Here is a 17,512-nt window from a genome sequence, read left to right as displayed (position 1 = left end):
ATGGAATTACGTGATAATGTTAGCACGCTGCAAAAGTCAGTTGACGACATGAGACGGCCGGAAAACCAGTTAGTACCTGTCCAGGCGTCTCAGGCACCGTCAGGGGCTGTAAAACGTCCCTTACCTCAGTCAGTCGACACAGGTACCGACACAGATGAATCTAGTGTCGACGGTGAAGAAAGAAACGTATTTTCCAATAGGGCCACACGTTATATGATCACGGCAATGAAGGAGGCTTTGCATATCTCTGATACTGCAGGTACCTCAAAGGGGGGTATTATGTGGGGTGTGAAAAAACTACCTGTAGCTTTTCCAGAATCAGAGGAATTGAATGACGTGTGTGATGAAGCGTGGGTTAACCCCGATAGAAAACTGCTAATTTCAAAGAAGTTATTGGCATTCTACCCTTTCCCACCAGAGGTTAGGGCGCGCTGGGAAACACCCCCTAGGGTGGATAAGGCGCTCACACGCTTATCAAAACAAGTGGCGTTACCGTCTCCTGATACGGCCGCCCTCAAGGATCCAGCTGATAGGAGGCTGGAAACTACCCTGAATAGTATATACACACATACTGGTGTTATACTGCGACCAGCAATAGCCTCAGCCTGGATGTGCAGTGCTGGGGTGGTGTGGTCGGATTCCCTGACTGAAAATATTGATACCCTGGATAGGGACAGTATTTTATTGACTATAGAGCAATTAAAGGATGCTTTTCTTTATATGCGAGATGCTCAGAGGGATATTTGCACTCTGGCATCGAGAGTAAGTGCGATGTCCATACAGAAGAAGTTTATGGACGCGACAGTGGTCAGGTGATGCGGATTCCAAACGGCACATGGAAGTATTGCCGTATAAAGGAGAGGAATTATTTGGGGTCGGTCTATCGGATCTGGTGGCCACGGCAACAGCCGGAAAATCCACTTTTTTACCTCAGGTCACCTCCCAACAGAAAAAGACACCGTCTTTTCAGCCGCAGTCCTTTCGTTCCTATAAGAACAAGCGGGCAAAAGGACAGTCATATTTGCCCAGAGGTAAAGGAAGGGGTAAGAGGGTGCAGCAAGCAACTACTTCCCACGAACAGAAGCCCTCCCCGGCTTCTACAAAGCCCTCAGCATGACGCTGGGGCTGTGCAAGCGGACTCAGGGGCGGTGGGGGGTCGACTAAAGATTTTCAGCACACAGTGGGCGCGCTCACAGGTGGACCCTTGGATCCTGCAGGTAGTATCTCAGGGTTACAAGTTGGAATTCGAAAAGTCTCCCCCTCGCCGGTTCCTAAAGTCTGCTTTACCAACGTCTCCCTCAGAAAGGGCGACGGTATTGGCAGCCATTCACAAGCTGTATTCTCAGCAGGTGATAGTCAAGGTACCCCTCCTACAACAGGGAAAGGGGTATTATTCCACACTATTTGTGGTACCGAAGCCGGACGGTTCGGTAAGACCTATTCTAAATCTGAAATCCTTGAACCTGTACATACAGAAATTCAAGTTCAAGATGGAGTCACTCAGAGCAGTGATAGCGAATCTGGAAGAAGGGGACTTCATGGTGTCCCTGGACATAAAAGATGCTTATCTGCATGTCCCAATTTACCCTTCACACCAAGGGTATCTCAGGTTCGTGATACAAAACTGTCATTATCAGTTTCAAACGCTGCCGTTTGGTTTGTCCACGGCACCTCGGGTCTTTACCAAGGTAATGGCCGAAATGATGGTTCTTCTACGAAGAAAAGGCGTATTAATTATCCCTTACTTGGACGATCTCCTGATAAGGGCAAGGTCCAGAGAACAGCTGGAAGTCGGAGTAGCACTAACCCAAGTAGTGCTTCAACAACACGGGTGGATTCTGAATCTTCCAAAATCTCAATTGACCCCGACGACACGTCTGCTGTTCCTGGGAATGATTCTGGACACTGTTCAGAAAAAGGTGTTTCTCCCGGAGGAGAAAGCAAGGGAGTTATCCGAACTTGTCAGGAACCTCCTAAAACCAGGAAATGTGTCAGTACATCAATGCACAAGAGTCCTGGGAAAGATGGTGGCTTCTTACGAAGCAATTCCATTCGGCAGATTCCACGCACGAATATTTCAGTGGGATCTGATGGACAAATGGTCCGGATCGCATCTGCACATGCATCAGCGGATAACACTGTCACCAAGAAAGGGTGTCTCTTCTGTGGTGGTTGCAGAGTGCCCATCTGTTAGAGGGCCGCAGATTCGGCATACAGGACTGGGTCCTGGTGACTACGGATGCCAGCCTACGAGGCTGGGGAGCAGTCACACAGGGAAGAAACTTCCAGGGCGTGTGGTCAAACCTGGAGACGTCTCTTCACATAAATATACTGGAGCTAAGAGCGATTTACAATGCTCTAAGCCTGGCAAAACCGCTGCTTCAGGGTCAGCCGGTGTTGATCCAGTCGGACAACATCACGGCAGTCGCCCACGTAAACAGACAGGGCGGCACGAGAAGCAGATGAGCAATGACAGAAGCTGCAAGGATTCTTCGCTGGGCGGAAAATCATGTCATAGCACTGTCAGCAGTGTTCATTCCGGGAGTGGACAACTGGGAAGCAGACTTCCTCAGCAGACACGACCTCCACCCGGGAGAGTGGGGACTTCATCCAGAAGTCTTCCACATGATTGTGAACCGTTGGGAAAAACCAAAGGTGGACATGATGGCGTCCCGCCTCAACAAGAAACTGGACAGATATTGCGCCAGGTCAAGAGACCCTCAAGCAATAGCTGTGGACGCTCTGGTAACACCGTGGGTGTACCAGTCCGTGTATGTGTTTCCTCCTCTGCCTCTCATACCAAAGGTACTGAGAATTATACGGCTACGGGGAGTAAGAACAATACTCGTGGCTCCGGATTGGCCGAGAAGGACTTGGTACCCGGAACTTCAAGAGATGCTCACGGAAGAGCCGTGGCCTCTACCGTTAAGAAGGGATCTGCTTCAGCAGGGACCTTGTATGTTCCAAGACTTACCGCGACTGCGTTTGACGGCATGGCGGTTGAACGCCGGATTCTAAAAGAAAAGGGCATTCCAGAGGAAGTTATTCCTACCTTGATTAAAGCCAGGAAGGAAGTGACCGCACAACATTATCACCACTTTTGGAGAAAATATGTTGCGTGGTGTGAGGCCAAGAAGGCCCCAACGGAGGAATTTCAATTGGGTCGATTCCTACATTTCCTGCAGGCAGGATTGTCTATGGGCCTCATATTGGGGTCTATTAAGGTTCAAATTTCGGCCTTATCGATTTTCTTCCAGAAAGAATTGGCTTCAGTGCCTGAAGTACAAACCTTTGTCAAAGGTGTACTACATATACAGTGTCGAAGTCAGAAAAATGTCTCTATGCACGTTGCCATATTTGCACCGCACACTGGTCCGTGCTGCGCATGCGTGCGCTCTCCCGTGGAGGCGCATACCCGCAATAGCGTGCACTCGCAGGCGCGGTATGCGTATTTACGGTAGAGTTTACGTAGTCGTAGCGTGCGACCCATTCGTTACAACTGTTCACAATTAATGTAGTTTATAGATCATGGTCCCTTTGATAGATTCTGAAAGTTTGGTTAAAATAGAATGTCCCTGAGCTGAGGAGTCCCTCTTTGCATCGTACGAAGGGTCTAACAGGAATCATACAGCAGTGTTTGGTACCCATCGGAAGAGTATTTAATTAGCAATATTCCGGTGTTGGTTTGGAGCGTATTAATTGCTCGTGCGAATAGTTATGGACATAAGAAGTTATGTCCATTTATTTATTATTATTTGTTCTTACTTAGTCATGCATCTGAACAGTTGGAGACAGGCATCAGTAGGTCTCAAATGTCTCTTTGACCTCAGAGATCCCCCAAACAATAGTTTGCATGTTAAGAGGGCCTCATATCTACACATGCATAAGGTAAACACAGGAATAGTAATTGAAGATCAATTGTACTCCAAATCAGTATCTTTCCCGCAGACGGAGTACAATAGCCTTTAATTACACTGAGCTTTTGAGACTCAATAAGGAGGGCCAACACCTGTGTTTACAAATGGGGCTGGATTTGTATACAGGAGAATGAGGGCTGAGATGTCATTGTCTCAACTGAAAGTGGACATCATGAATATAGAACAAAACCCAGACAGGATTCTGTTTTGTATTCGCCAAACAATAGCTTCTCACTAGACAGGAATGTGTTGGTCATCACCCATTGTGTTACATAACCAAGGCCACTGATGCAGCTGGCTCACATGCTGGGAGGGACACACACTTCCTGTGGTTGACACACCCCCACAGCTGGAATGCAGGTATGATATACCCACTGGAGATCACAGGGCTGACTGACACTCAGAACTAAGCTAGCATCAAGCAGCATGGCGGCTACATCCCCAGGACAGAATTCCTTCCCAAAGGCTAAGTATAGAATCACATGGCTATAGAAGGAAATATAGACATATTGCTTTCTGGTTTAAATAGGATATTGTAACTTGGCTGTGATGATTGTTGGGTGTTAGTGTTGGTGCCCTGTGGAATCTGTGATGGTAGCTGGGATCTTGTTAATCATAAATACCACCATGCAGTACTTTTGAATATGTGCTGGTAGCAATGGCAGGCTGATACTTGTGAGTACCTGGTGGTCTGGTCTTGTGATAACTCATATGCTCTGGTTATAGAGATACTGTGTTTGCTTGAAATTGTGAAAGGTGATTTAGATTGTTTGGAATTGTAAAATCAGAACATATGCATTGTTTTGAGGCTTGGACATTTTGGAATAAAATGGAGTCTAGCTTCTGCCCCATGCGGCATTGTAGGGACGATTGTGTAGCTGGGTGTTGTGTATATAGGGACAGGCAGCATGGGTAAGCTCAAGTACTTTCTAAACAAAGATTCTCAGCATTGATTAACTGCGCAGCGATTGTTCCTCACATGTGTAAGCTTCGCTGCAACCATATTGTCTTTTAATGTTATTGTGAGCCAATCTCTCTCAAATCTCTCTCTCTCTCTTGTCTTCTCATCTTCTCTTATTTCTCCTTAAACTTAACTGTATTGTATTGTATTGTAGTGTGTTTCCTGTATAGTTATCTGGTTAGGTGGTTTATGTTATACTGTAGTGTATCATTTGTACTGTGATTCCTTTTTGCAAGTATATTAGTTATAATACATAGTTAATAGGCTTTGGAACCTAAACCAGTATCTGTGTATTTTCTATAGTGTTAAGTGTTCACTTGAGCGTCGGTGACGCTCAAGCAGCTTTGTAGTTAGTCAGGTTACACAAGGTTGCACTTACACCCTGTACTCACATTAAGGTATTCAGTGTATTTCATTGGTATAAGGTTTTAACATAAAGGTATAGTGTTGTGAGCGTCTGCATCGCTGGTGACCTCCTCGTGGTCTCGAGCGTAGGCTACGCTACAGCGAATCATTCCCCTAGACATAACCAATAACGTGTCCTGTGATCACTGGGCCGTGAGCGAACGTGACGCTTGAGCGTCTCGCCTACGGCTTAGCGATCGTTACGCAGATAGCGTACCCATACGGTATTTCTTAAGCAAACAGCGTACAGTGTTCTTAGCTTCATAAAGGGTTGTTTATACGACAAGGGAATTTGGCATTGTCAATAGCCCCCGATTGTGCCTCCAGTGGCACCGTGGGATCTCAACGTAGTTTTGGATTTTCTCAAATCCCATTGGTTTGAGCCGCTCAAATCGGTAGATTTGAAGTATCTTACATGGAAAGTAACCATGCTACTGGCCCTGGCTTCAGCCAGGAGAGTATCAGAGTTGGCGGCTTTATCGTACAAAAGCCCATATCTGATTTTCCATTCGGACAGGGCAGAACTGCGGACGCGTCCTCAGTTTCTGCCTAAGGTGGTTTCGGCTTTTCACTTGAACCAGCCTATTGTGGTGCCTGCGGCTACTAGCGACTTGGAGGACTCCAAGTTGCTGGACGTTGTCAGAGCATTGAAAATATATATTTCAAGGACGGCTGGAGTCAGAAAATCTGACTCGCTGTTTATCCTGTATGCACCCAACAAGATGGGTGCTCCTGCGTCTAAGCAGACGATTGCTCGTTGGATCTGTTGCACAATCCAACTTGCACATTCTGTGGCAGGCCTGCCACAGCCTAAATCTGTAAATGCCCACTCCACAAGGAAGGTGGGCTCATCTTGGGCGGCTGCCCGAGGGGTCTCGGCATTACAACTTTGCCGAGCAGCTACGTGGTCAGGGGAGAACACGTTTGTAAAATTTTACAAATTTGATACTCTGGCTAAGGAGGACCTGGAGTTCTCTCATTCGGTGCTGCAGAGTCATCCACACTCTCCCGCCCGTTTGGGAGCTTTGGTATAATCCCCATGGTCCTGACGGAGTCCCCAGCATCCACTAGGACGTTAGAGAAAATAAGAATTTACTTACCGATAATTCTATTTCTCATAGTCCGTAGTGGATGCTGGGCGCCCATCCCAAGTGCGGATTGTCTGCAATACTTGTACATAGTTATTGTTACAAAAATCGGGTTATTATTGTTGTGAGCCATCTTTTCAGAGGCTTCTTCGTTGTTATCATACTGTTAACTGGGTTCAAATCACAAGTTGTACGGTGTGATTGGTGTGGCTGGTATGAGTCTTACCCGGGATTCAAGATCCTTCCTTATTGTGTACGCTCGTCCGGGCACAGTACCTAACTGAGGCTTGGAGGAGGGTCATAGGGGGAGGAGCCAGTACACACCATGTGATCCTAAAAGGTTACTTTTTGTGCCCTGTCTCCTGCGGAGCCGCTATTCCCCATGGTCCTGACGGAGTCCCCAGCATCCACTACGGACTATGAGAAATAGAATTATCGGTAAGTAAATTCTTATTTTTTCTCTGGTGGTCATTCCTCAACTGAGGTTCTCAGTTAGCAATCGGAATAGATTTTAAAGATGTTCGATGTTCACATACAGATAGTTCGTGGTGAGAGGTAAGGAATAGCATTGACTACTACATTACAGACTCACAACACATCCATGTTACTTTCTAACAGGCTATTGGTGACCTAGGGTAACTTGGTAAATTGACAAGTTACAAAAGCAACCAGATGTCTATACACTTATTCCCACTTTGGCTTCTTTCCTTACATTATCTTATTGAATTACATCTCCTCTGACGTATGACAGAAGCGGAATCGCCTTTTGTTAATTTTCCAGCCACACCAAATGTTTTTAGAATATGTTGCAGAAACATGAGTAGAGTTTGAGTGAAGCTGTATGCTGGTTATTAATGTTTAGCTTGTGTTTTTTATTATGGTTTCATTTACACATTGGAACTTGAACCTTTGAGTGGTATGAGGTACAGAAGGCCATAGAAAGTATGAATTAGAAGAACATTGCTTTTAATCCACAAAATTGTTCTCTTTTTGTGTATTGCAGAAGTAATGTTTAGTAAATGCCCAGGTGGATATTGACCAATTGCATTCTGTTTGGGGAGCGACTTAAGTTCAAAGAAGACAGCAGGCCAACCGCGTAGCTGCAGGTTATCTACCTGTGTGAGGCATGCCTTAGTGCAATGTTTTACAAAAATGATGGCAAAATGTTAATTTGAGGTCTGATTAGTTTGTCCTGAAACAAATGTAATCTGAAATGGAATTTCAATTGTTTTGCCATTGTTGTGATCTGTATGTTTGTGGAGGTGTAGTTAATAATACATTGTTTCTTTTTTTCCTTTTCCTTAGTATAATGATAAAGAAGAGGTGGTTTTATGGATGAACACAGTAGGGCCATACCACAATAGGCAGGAGACATACAAGTATTTCTCCCTGCCGTTCTGTGTTGGAACAAAGAAAAGTATTAGCCACTATCACGAAACTTTAGGAGAAGCTCTTCAAGGAGTTGAATTAGAGTTTAGCGGTTTAGATATTAAATTTAAAGGTGAGTACATAAAAAAACAAGTAACCTGTTCCCCAATGCTTACCCCAATCGTATATGGTCCTCACTATTTTTATACAATGGGGTCGATCCAATTCGGCAACAGTTGAATAGTGCCGGGAATTAGCTCCCAACGCTATTCAATTCGGCTCCAGTTAAGTCGGCGATGGCCCGTTCTCGCCGACTTAACAGGTAGTTTTGTCGGGAGAACGGGCATTCTCCAACTTAACTACCCATGGCGATGCTGATTCCCGACAGAATCAGCCTCGCGCCGGCCGCGCGGCAGCACTTTTGTCGGGTTTCTTCTCTCATCTCCCGGGGATGAGAAAATAATTCCTGACAATTGAGGGTCAGTCATCGCTGCATTGAATAGCGCCGGGAGCAAACTCCCGGCGCTATTCAACTGTTGCCGAATTGAATCGACCCCAATGTCTCTTAACCCCTCCCCCAGGCCCTAACCCTAATACCTACCCCGATACTCATGGTCTGTATCCTGATTGGTGTCGGGATTCTGGTGTGTGTCACATGACCGCTTGCATCCCAACTGTTGGGATGCCAAACACATCCCCTCATTAGAATACTAACCATCTAGAGATGGGCAGCTCCCTGTCAGAGCTGTTGCACATTGTTATTATGCAGTACTCGCCCACGCCCTAATCCAGGGGTGGCCGGACTTTTGGGACCTGGGATCTACTTTTTGTTCATTTACGTACCGGTGATCTACCGGCGTCAAATAATACCAATAATAACGCTCAAATTTAAAAATACCATTAATAATGATGCCATCAAATAACAGCACCAATAATAATGCACACATTTAAAAATAGCACTAAGAATGACAACATCAAATAACCCCTCTGTACAAATCCCCCCTTGTGCAGATACCCCCCCTTCCACTCCCCTGCATAATAGCCCCATGTACAATACCCTCATCTGTACAAATCCCCCACTTTGCAGATACCCCCCTTCCTGTCCCCTGCATAATAGCCCCCTGTACAATAATCCTCTCTCTGCAGATCCTCCACCCTCTTGGAGATCCCCCCCCCTTGTGTAAAAAAAAATCATCCCTCCCCTTGTGAAGAAACCCCCTTTGCATAACTTACCCGACAAGTTGTCATGCTGCCTAGCTTCAGTCCTCCCTCTCCCCGCAGTCACGGCTCCCGCTTTCACGCAGCATAACCTCCCACTGGCTACTTCTCCTCTCGTCGCCACCGCCGGCTGGATCAAACTGGATCCAACTGGTGCCCAGGCTCCTCACATCGCGGGTGACGACATGACGTCACCGTGCACCCGCACACTACATCCCTGGGAACTGTGAAGAGAAGCAGTGGCGGCAGGCTCCTTACAGTTATTTTCTGTTAAGTCTGTCGCAATCTACTGGCGGATGCTCCACGACCTACCGGTAGATCACGATCTACCTTTTGGCCACCTCTGCCCTAATCAGTCAACGTTGGTTATAAATGCTGAATATAGTATCTGATATTTTGGATATAGTAATGTTCGTTATGTTTTGGGGTTTATATGAAGTTAATTGGTAGTCCTGTCATGGTGTGAGAGAAGTAATAATAATAATACGTCTCTGAATGCTAAAATTTGCATATTTTTATTTCTTGGCAATAGAACAGTCATATTTTGACTACATAATTGGTCTCTGTAATCAATATTAGCTAAATTGTTTTATTATGTGTATAGCTATGCAGTAGTACTAGTTTATTAATAAAATGTACAATGTCATATTTGCCCCTTCATCAACTAAAAGAAATTAGAAACCTATTTCTCTGACGTCCTAAGTGGATGCTGGGACTCTGTAAGGACCATGGGGATTAGCGGCTCCGCAGGAGACTGGGCACAACTAAAGAAAGCTTTAGGACTACCTGGTGTGCACTGGCTCCTCCCACTATGACCCTCCTCCAGACCTCAGTTAGATTCTTGTGCCCGGCTGAGCTGGATGCACACTAGGGGCTCTCCTGAGCTCCTAGAAAGAAAGTATATTTAGGTTTTTTATTTTACAGTGAGATCTGCTGGCAACAGACTCACTGCAGCGAGGGACTAAGGGGAGAAGAAGCGAACCTACCTAACAGGTGGTAGTTTGGGCTTCTTAGGCTACTGGACACCATTAGCTCCAGAGGGATCGACCGCAGGACCCGACCTTGGTGTTCGTTCCCGGAGCCGCGCCGCCGGCCCCCTTACAGAGCCAGAAGCAAGAAGTGTTCCGGAAAATCGGCGGCAGAAGACTTCTGTCTTCAACAAGGTAGCGCACAGCACTGCAGCTGTGCGCCATTGCTCCTCATGCACACCTTACACTCCGGTCACTGATGGGTGCAGGGCGCTGGGTGGGGGGGCGCCCTGAGGGCAATATAAGACACCTTGGCTGTTAAATCATCACAATATATAGTCCCAGGGCTATATATGTGATAAATTACCCCTGCCAGAATCCATAAAAAAGCGGGAGAAAAGTCACCCGAAAAAGGGGCGGGGCTATCTCCCTCAGCACACTGGCGCCATTTTTTCTTCACAGTGCAGCTGGAAGACAGCTCCCCAGGCTCTCCCCTGTAGTTTTCAGGCTCAAAGGGTTAAAAAGAGAGGGGAGGCACTAAATTTAGGCGCAATATATGTATACAAGCAGCTATTGGGGAAAAATCACTCAGTTATAGTGTTAATCCCTGCATTATATAGCGCTCTGGTGTGTGCTGGCATACTCTCTCTCTGTCTCCCCAAAGGACTTTGTGGGGTCCTGTCCTCAGTCAGAGCATTCCCTGTGTGTGTGCGGTGTGTCGGTATGGCTGTGTCGACATGTTGGATGAGGAAGGTTACGTGGAGGCGGAGCAGAGGCCGATAAATGGGATGTCGCCCCCTGTGGGGCCGACACCAGAGTGGATGGATAGGTGGAAGGTATTAACCGACAATGTCAACTCCTTACATAAAAGGCTGAATGACGTAACAGCTGTGGGACAGCCGGCTTCTCAGCCCGCGCCTGCCCAGGCGTCTCAAAGGCCATCGGGGGCTCAAAAAAACGCCCGTTACCTCAGATGGCAGACACAGATGTCGACACGGAGTCTGACTCCAGTGTCGACGAGGTTGAGATATATACACAATCCACTAGGAACATCCGTTACATGATCTCGGCAATGAAAAATGTGTTACACATTTCTGACAAGTACCACATAAAAGGGGTTTTATTTTTGGGGAGAAAAAGCAGCCAGTGTTTTGTTCCCCCATCAGATGAGTGAATGAAGTGTGTAAAGAAGCGTGGGTTCCCCCGATAAGAAACTGGTAATTTCTAAAAAGTTACTGATGGCGTACCTTTTCCCGCCAGAGGATAGGTCACGTTGGGAGATATCCCCTAGGGTGGATAAGGCGCTCACGCGTTTGTCAAAAAAGGTGGCACTGCCGTCTTAGGATACGGCCACCTTGAAGGAGCCTGCTGATAAAAAGCAGGAGGCGATCCTGAAGTCTGTATATACACACTCAGGTTCTATACTGAGACCTGCAATTGCCTCAGCATAAATAGTGCTGCTGCAGCGTGGTCTGATACCATATCAGATAATATTAATACCCTAGACAGGGATAATATTTTGCTAACATAGAGCATATTAAAGACGTCGTCTTATATATGAAGGATGCACAGAGGGATATTTGCCGACTGGCATCCATAATTAATGCAATGTCCATTCTGCCAGGAGGGTATTAAAAACCCGGCAGTGGACAGGTGATGCTGCCTGTAAAAGGCACATGGAGATTCTGCCTTATAAGGGTGAGGAATTGTTTGGGGATGGTCTCTGGGACCTCGTATCCACAGCAACAGCTGGGAAGAAATTTTTTTACCTCAGGTTTCCTCACAGCCTAAGAAAGCACCGTATTTTCAGGTACAGTCCTTTCGGCTTCAGAAAAGCAAGCGGGTCAAAGGCGCTTCCTTTCTGCACAGAGACAAGGGAAGATTGAAAAAGCTGCACCAGCAGCCAGTTCCCAGGATCAAAAATCTTCCCCCGCTTCCTCTGAGTCCACCGCATGACGCTGGGGCTCCACAGGTGGAGACAGGTGCGGTAGGGGCGCGTCTCGGGAACTTCAGGGACCAGTGGACTTGCCCACAGGTGGATCCCTAGGTTCTGCAAATAGTATCACAGGGATACAGGCTTGAGTTCGAGGCGACTCCCCCTCGCCGTTACCTCACATCAGCCTTGCCTGCTGCCCTCGGAGAAAGGTAGTACTGGCGGCAATTCACAAGCTGTACTTCCAGCAGGTGAAATCAAGGTACCCCTCCTTCAACAAGGCCGGGGTTACTATTCCAAAATGTTGTGGTACCGAAACCAGACGGTTCGGTGAGACCCATTCTAAAGTGGAAAGCCTTGAACACTTTTATATACGAAGGTTCAAGTTCAAATTGAATCGCTCAGGGCGATTATTGCAAGCCTGGAGAATTTCATGGTATCACTGGACATCAAGGATGCTTACCTGCATGTCCCTATTTACCCTCTTCACCAGGAGTACCTCAAAATTGTGGTACAGGATTGTCATTACCAATTCCAGACGTTGCCGTTGGTCTGTCCCCGGCACAGAGGGTATTTACCAAGGTAATGACCGAAATAATTATCCCGTGCTTGGACGATCTCCTTATAAAGGCGAGGTCCAGGGAGCAGTTGTTCGTCGGAGTAGCACTATCTCGGGAAGTGCTACAACAGCACGGCTGGATTCTGAATATTCCAAAGTCGCAGCTGGTTCCTACGACGCGTCTACTGTTCCTGGGTATGGTTCTGGACACAGAACAGGATAAAAAGGGTTTCTCCCGGAGGAGAAGTCCTAGGAGTTGTCGTCTCTAGACAGAGACCTCCTAATACAAATACAGGTGTCTGTGCATCAATGCACGCGAGCCCTGGGAAAGATGGTAGCTTCTTACGAAGAAATTCCATTCGCCAGGTCCCATACAAGGATTTTCCAGTGGGATCTGTTGGACAAGTGGTCCGGGGCGCATCTTCAGATGCATCGGCGGATTACCCTGTCTCCAAGGGCCAGGGTGTAGCTGTTGTGGTGGCTGCAGAGTGCTCATCTTCTAGGGGGCCGCAGATTCGGCATACAGGACTGGGTCCTGGTGACCACGGATGCCAGCCTTCGAGGCTGGGGGGCAGTCACACAGGGAAGAAACTTCCAAGGCTATGGAAAAGTCAGGAGACTTCCCTACACATAAATATTCTGGAACTAAGGGCCATTTACAATGCCCCTAAGTCAGGCTAGACCGCTGCTTCAACACCGGCCGGTGCTGATCCAGTCAGACAACATCACGGCGGTCGCTCATGTAAACCGACAGGGCGGCACAAGAAGCAGGATGGCGATGGCAGAAGCCACAAGGATTCTCCGATGGGCGGAAAATCATGTGTTAGCACTGTCAGCAGTGTTCATTCCCGGAGTGGACAACTGAGAAGCAGACTTTCTCAGAAGACACGACCTCCACCCGGGAGAGTGGGGACTTCATCCAGAAGTCTTCCAAATGATTGTACACCGTTGGGAAAGGCCACAGGTGGACATGATGGCGTCCCGCCTCAACAAAAAGCTACAAAGATATTGCGCCAGGTCAAGGGACCCTCAGGCGATAGCTGTGGACGCTCTGGTAACACCGTGGGTGTACCAGTCGGTGTATGTGTTCCCTTCTCTGCCTCTCTTACCCAGGGTAATGAGAATAAAAAGGAGAGGAGTAAGAACTATACTCATTGTTCCGGGTTGGCCAAGAAGAGCTTGGTAACCAGAACTACAAAAAATGATCTCAGAGGACCCATGGCCTCTGCCGCTCAGACAGGACCTGCTGCAGCAGGGGGCCTGTCTGTTCCAAGACGTACCGCGGCTGCGTTTGACGGCATGGCGGTTGAACGCCGGATCCTGAAGGAAAAGGGCATTCCGGAGGAAGTTATCCCTACGCTATTTAAAGCTAGGAAAGAAGTGAACGCAAACCATTATCACCGCATATGGCGGAAATATGTTGCGTGCTGTGAGGCCAGGAAGGCCCCAAAGGAGAAATTTCAGCTAGGTCGATTTCTGCACTTCCTACAGTCAGAGGTGACTATGGGCCTAAAATTGGGTTCCATTAAGGTCCAGATTTCGGCTCTATCGATTTTCTTCCAAAATAGAACTGGCTTCACTGCCTGAAGTTCGGACTTTTGTTAAGGGAGTGCTGCATAGTCAGCCCCCGTTTGTGCCTTCAGTGGCTCCGTGGGATCTCAACGTGGTGTTGGATTTCCTGAAGTCGCATTGGGTTGAGCCACTTAAATCCGTGGAGCTATAATACCTCACGTGGAAAGTGGTCATGCTGTGAGCCTTGGCGTCGGCCAGGCGTGTATCAGAATTGGCGGCTTTGTCATACAATAGCCCTTATCTGTATTTTATATGGATAAGGCGGAATTGAGGACTCGTTCCCAATTCCTTCCTAAGGTGGTATCAGTTTTTCATGTGAACCAACCTATTGTGGTGCCTGCGGCTACTTGGGACTTGGAGGATTCCAAGTTACTGGACGTAGTCAGGGCCCTGAAAAGTATATGTTTCCAGGACAGCTGGAGTCAGGAAAACTGACTCGCTATTTCTCCTGTATGCACCCAACAAGCTGGGTGCTCCTGCTTCTAAGCAGACTATTGCTCGCTGGATCTGTAGCACGATTCAACTTGCACATTCTACCGCTGGACTGCCGCACCCTAAATCTGTAAAAGCCCATTCCACGAGGAAAGTGGGCTCTTCTTGGGCGGCTGCCCGAGGGGTCTCTGCTTTACAACTTTGCCGAGCTGTTACTTGGTCGGGTTAAAACATTTTTGTAAGAGTCTACAAGTTTGATACCCTGGCTGAGGAGGACCTAGAGTTTGCTCATTTGGTGCTGCAGAGTCATCCGCACTCTCCCGCCCGTTTGGGAGCTTTGGTATAATCCCCATGGTCCTTACGGAGTCCCAGCATCCACCTAGGACGTCAGAGAAAATAAGATTTTACTCACCGGTAAATCTATTTCTCGTAGTCCGTAGTGGATGCTGGGCGCCCATCCCAAGTGCGGATTGTCTGCAATACTTGTTTATAGTTATTGCCTAACTAAAGGGTTATTGTTGAGCCATCTGTTGAGAGGCTCAGTTATATTTCATACTGTTAACTGGGTATAGTATCACGAGTTATACGGTGTGATTGGTGTGGCTTATATGAGTCTTACCCAGGATTCAAAATCCTTCCTTATTGTGTCAGCTCTTCCGGGCACAGTATCCTAACTGAGGTCTGGAGGAGGGTCGTAGTGGGAGGAGCCAGTGCACATCAGGTAGTCCTAAAGCTTTCCTTAGTTGTGCCCAGTCTCCTGCGGAGCCGCTAATTCCCCTGGTCCTTACGGAGTCCCAGCATCCACTCCGGACTACGAGAAATAGATTTACCGGTGAGTAAAATCTTATTTTTTGTCTGTAGATGATACATATTCACTTGTATAGTGTTGCTGATTATGAAAGCGTTATATAATGTAATTGGTATGGTAAATTAATGTGATTTGTTCTTTTTACAGATGATGTCATGCAATCTACTTATTGTGACATTGAATTGGACAAAGCAAAGCGAGATGCATTTGTATATGCAATAAAAAATCACTACTGGTACCAGATGTACATAGATGATTTACCGATATGGGGTAAGACCATTATTTACTTAATTAGGAAATAGTTTAAAGTATAAACTAGTTTTTGGCAGGTCTTGTGTGCAAGATACATACTCGCTGTTCAATATAATGTCAGTCTCATCACAATATAATAATGGTACATAGTCTAAAGAACTGATGGCCCCTCATAGGCCTTTGATCTCAATAAAATGCATATGGTGGAAAACAAGTGTGTTTGCTGCAAGGACTCCTCCCAGGACGCTTTACTCATAGACTGAGTCCAGTACACTGTATTGATGGAAATTGGTCTCCTTTTCTACACAGTATGACTCGCAGCTCCACCTGCTGCAGAAGCACAGCTTTACATTGCACCTGTAACTGCCTTAATGATACCTAGGACACGTAGAACGACATCATCTGTGTAGCACCAAACTCCAAATCTTTCAATGAAAAATGCTGTCCCAGCTGCTATCAGAGGGACTGTGAGGTAACTCTGATAGCGGCAGCTGCAGGAAGATTCTCTAACACCAGCTGCACAGTAAGCGTTTGACTGGTCGTATCAGATGCAGCCATGTCAGGGAAAACCCAGCCTGGTGTGGCCGCATCTGATACTACCACGACAGGCAAGTCGTTAAGTGTCCATTCTCTAAGGCCTTCTGAATATTATTGATATGTAAAACCATAAGTGATAAAACTAATTTTCAGATAAATCTGAGGATTTATCTACATTTGTATGTTTTGGTATTTTATCTTAGCTGCTATTACAGATCTTGCTCTTTTTATGTGTATTAATTGCAGGTATTGTTGGTGAAGCCGACGAAAATGGAGAAGATTACTTTCTATGGACATATAAAAAGCTTGAAATTGGATATAATGGGAACCGTATTGTGGATGTAAATCTTACGAGTGAAGGAAAAGTCAAGCTTGTCCCAAACACAAAGGTCCCAATGTCCTACTCTGTAAGTCATCAAAAAGCATGCCGTTTTGTTTGGTACCGATAATGCAGTTTTTTTGTTTACTTTTATGTGTTGGGTTAATTAAAACGACAAAGATTTCTACTAGGCTCCCATGACTAACTTGCTTCTGTTAAGAACAGAGTGGGATGCATGATCACTGCATTTCCCAAAGCAACAGTAGTGCTCGCAGGTCACAGCTGGTAGCTGCTAGTTGGTAAAGTATTACATGGCTTGCGTTAAAACATTGTTTGCTCACTGTACCTGGTGCACAGGGCCAATGATATTGTATGTATGTTTTCTTTAACAATTTTCTTCGATGGTTCAAGTAGTTTTCCCTTAAATCAAACTTATGGTTTTGTTTTAAGTATTTCATGGATATCCTTTGATAAAGCATTGGCATGTGCTTGATGATTTTCACATTAGGCATAACCGTAACGTAAGAACTTGCATACAAATGTGTGCTCAGTGCTGCTTAGCAGCAACATATCTGGGAGAATTCAAATCCGGGCAAGTTTGTTAAGTTCCGGTGATGAGTAGTTTAATTCCTCCCCCCATTAAGTCCATGGTCTGGTTGACATTTAAAATTTGTCGTGTATAATGTTTGTCAAAGGGATTTGCAAATAGATTTTTCAACAATTGCTTAATCTGTGCTAACATTTTGCTAAACGCTCCATAAGCTGATGGTAAACCTACCATAGTCTATGCTTTAAAGGTATCTGGCTAATGATCAAATGTGTTTTAAATTCTAGCATCACTACATTATATGCAAATATTTTAAAGTTCAGGGAGCTTTAAGTCCTTCAAGGCGGCCAGACGTTTCCTTGTTCTCTTTAATGATTCTTGTCCATTTTGATAAAAAGCATGTAGACCGTGCTGGGATTTCTGGGAAATGTGTTGTGTCCTAACAAACAGCCTCATAAATTTTCTGATATCTGAAAGCTCAGATTCTCCCCTACCAGTCAAAAATATTCTGCTTTAGAAGAGTGTTATGTACACAACTTGGCGGCAGAGTATAGCAATACTCAATTTACATAGACGTGCTGCATTATCTGATCTTCCTGATTGGCATCCCATCTCGTAGAGCTTATAT

The 17,512-nt window shown here is 46.2% G+C and overlaps 1 protein-coding gene across 1 annotated transcript in view; it reads left to right on the top strand.

The window, feature by feature from the left end:
* Positions 1-17,512, top strand: part of TM9SF3 (transmembrane 9 superfamily member 3) — a 122,929-nt gene that overhangs the window by 54,182 nt on the left and 51,235 nt on the right. The window contains exons 2-4 of the mRNA XM_063961510.1: positions 7,677-7,872; positions 15,377-15,499; positions 16,265-16,425. Coding sequence (XP_063817580.1) covers positions 7,677-7,872; positions 15,377-15,499; positions 16,265-16,425 — 480 coding nt within the window. The remainder of the gene's footprint in view (positions 1-7,676; positions 7,873-15,376; positions 15,500-16,264; positions 16,426-17,512) is intronic.

Source organism: Pseudophryne corroboree, chromosome 3, assembly GCF_028390025.1.
Source record: "Pseudophryne corroboree isolate aPseCor3 chromosome 3, aPseCor3.hap2, whole genome shotgun sequence".
Lineage (NCBI taxonomy): Eukaryota > Metazoa > Chordata > Amphibia > Anura > Myobatrachidae > Pseudophryne > Pseudophryne corroboree.
This window is presented reverse-complemented; position numbering and strand designations above follow the sequence as displayed.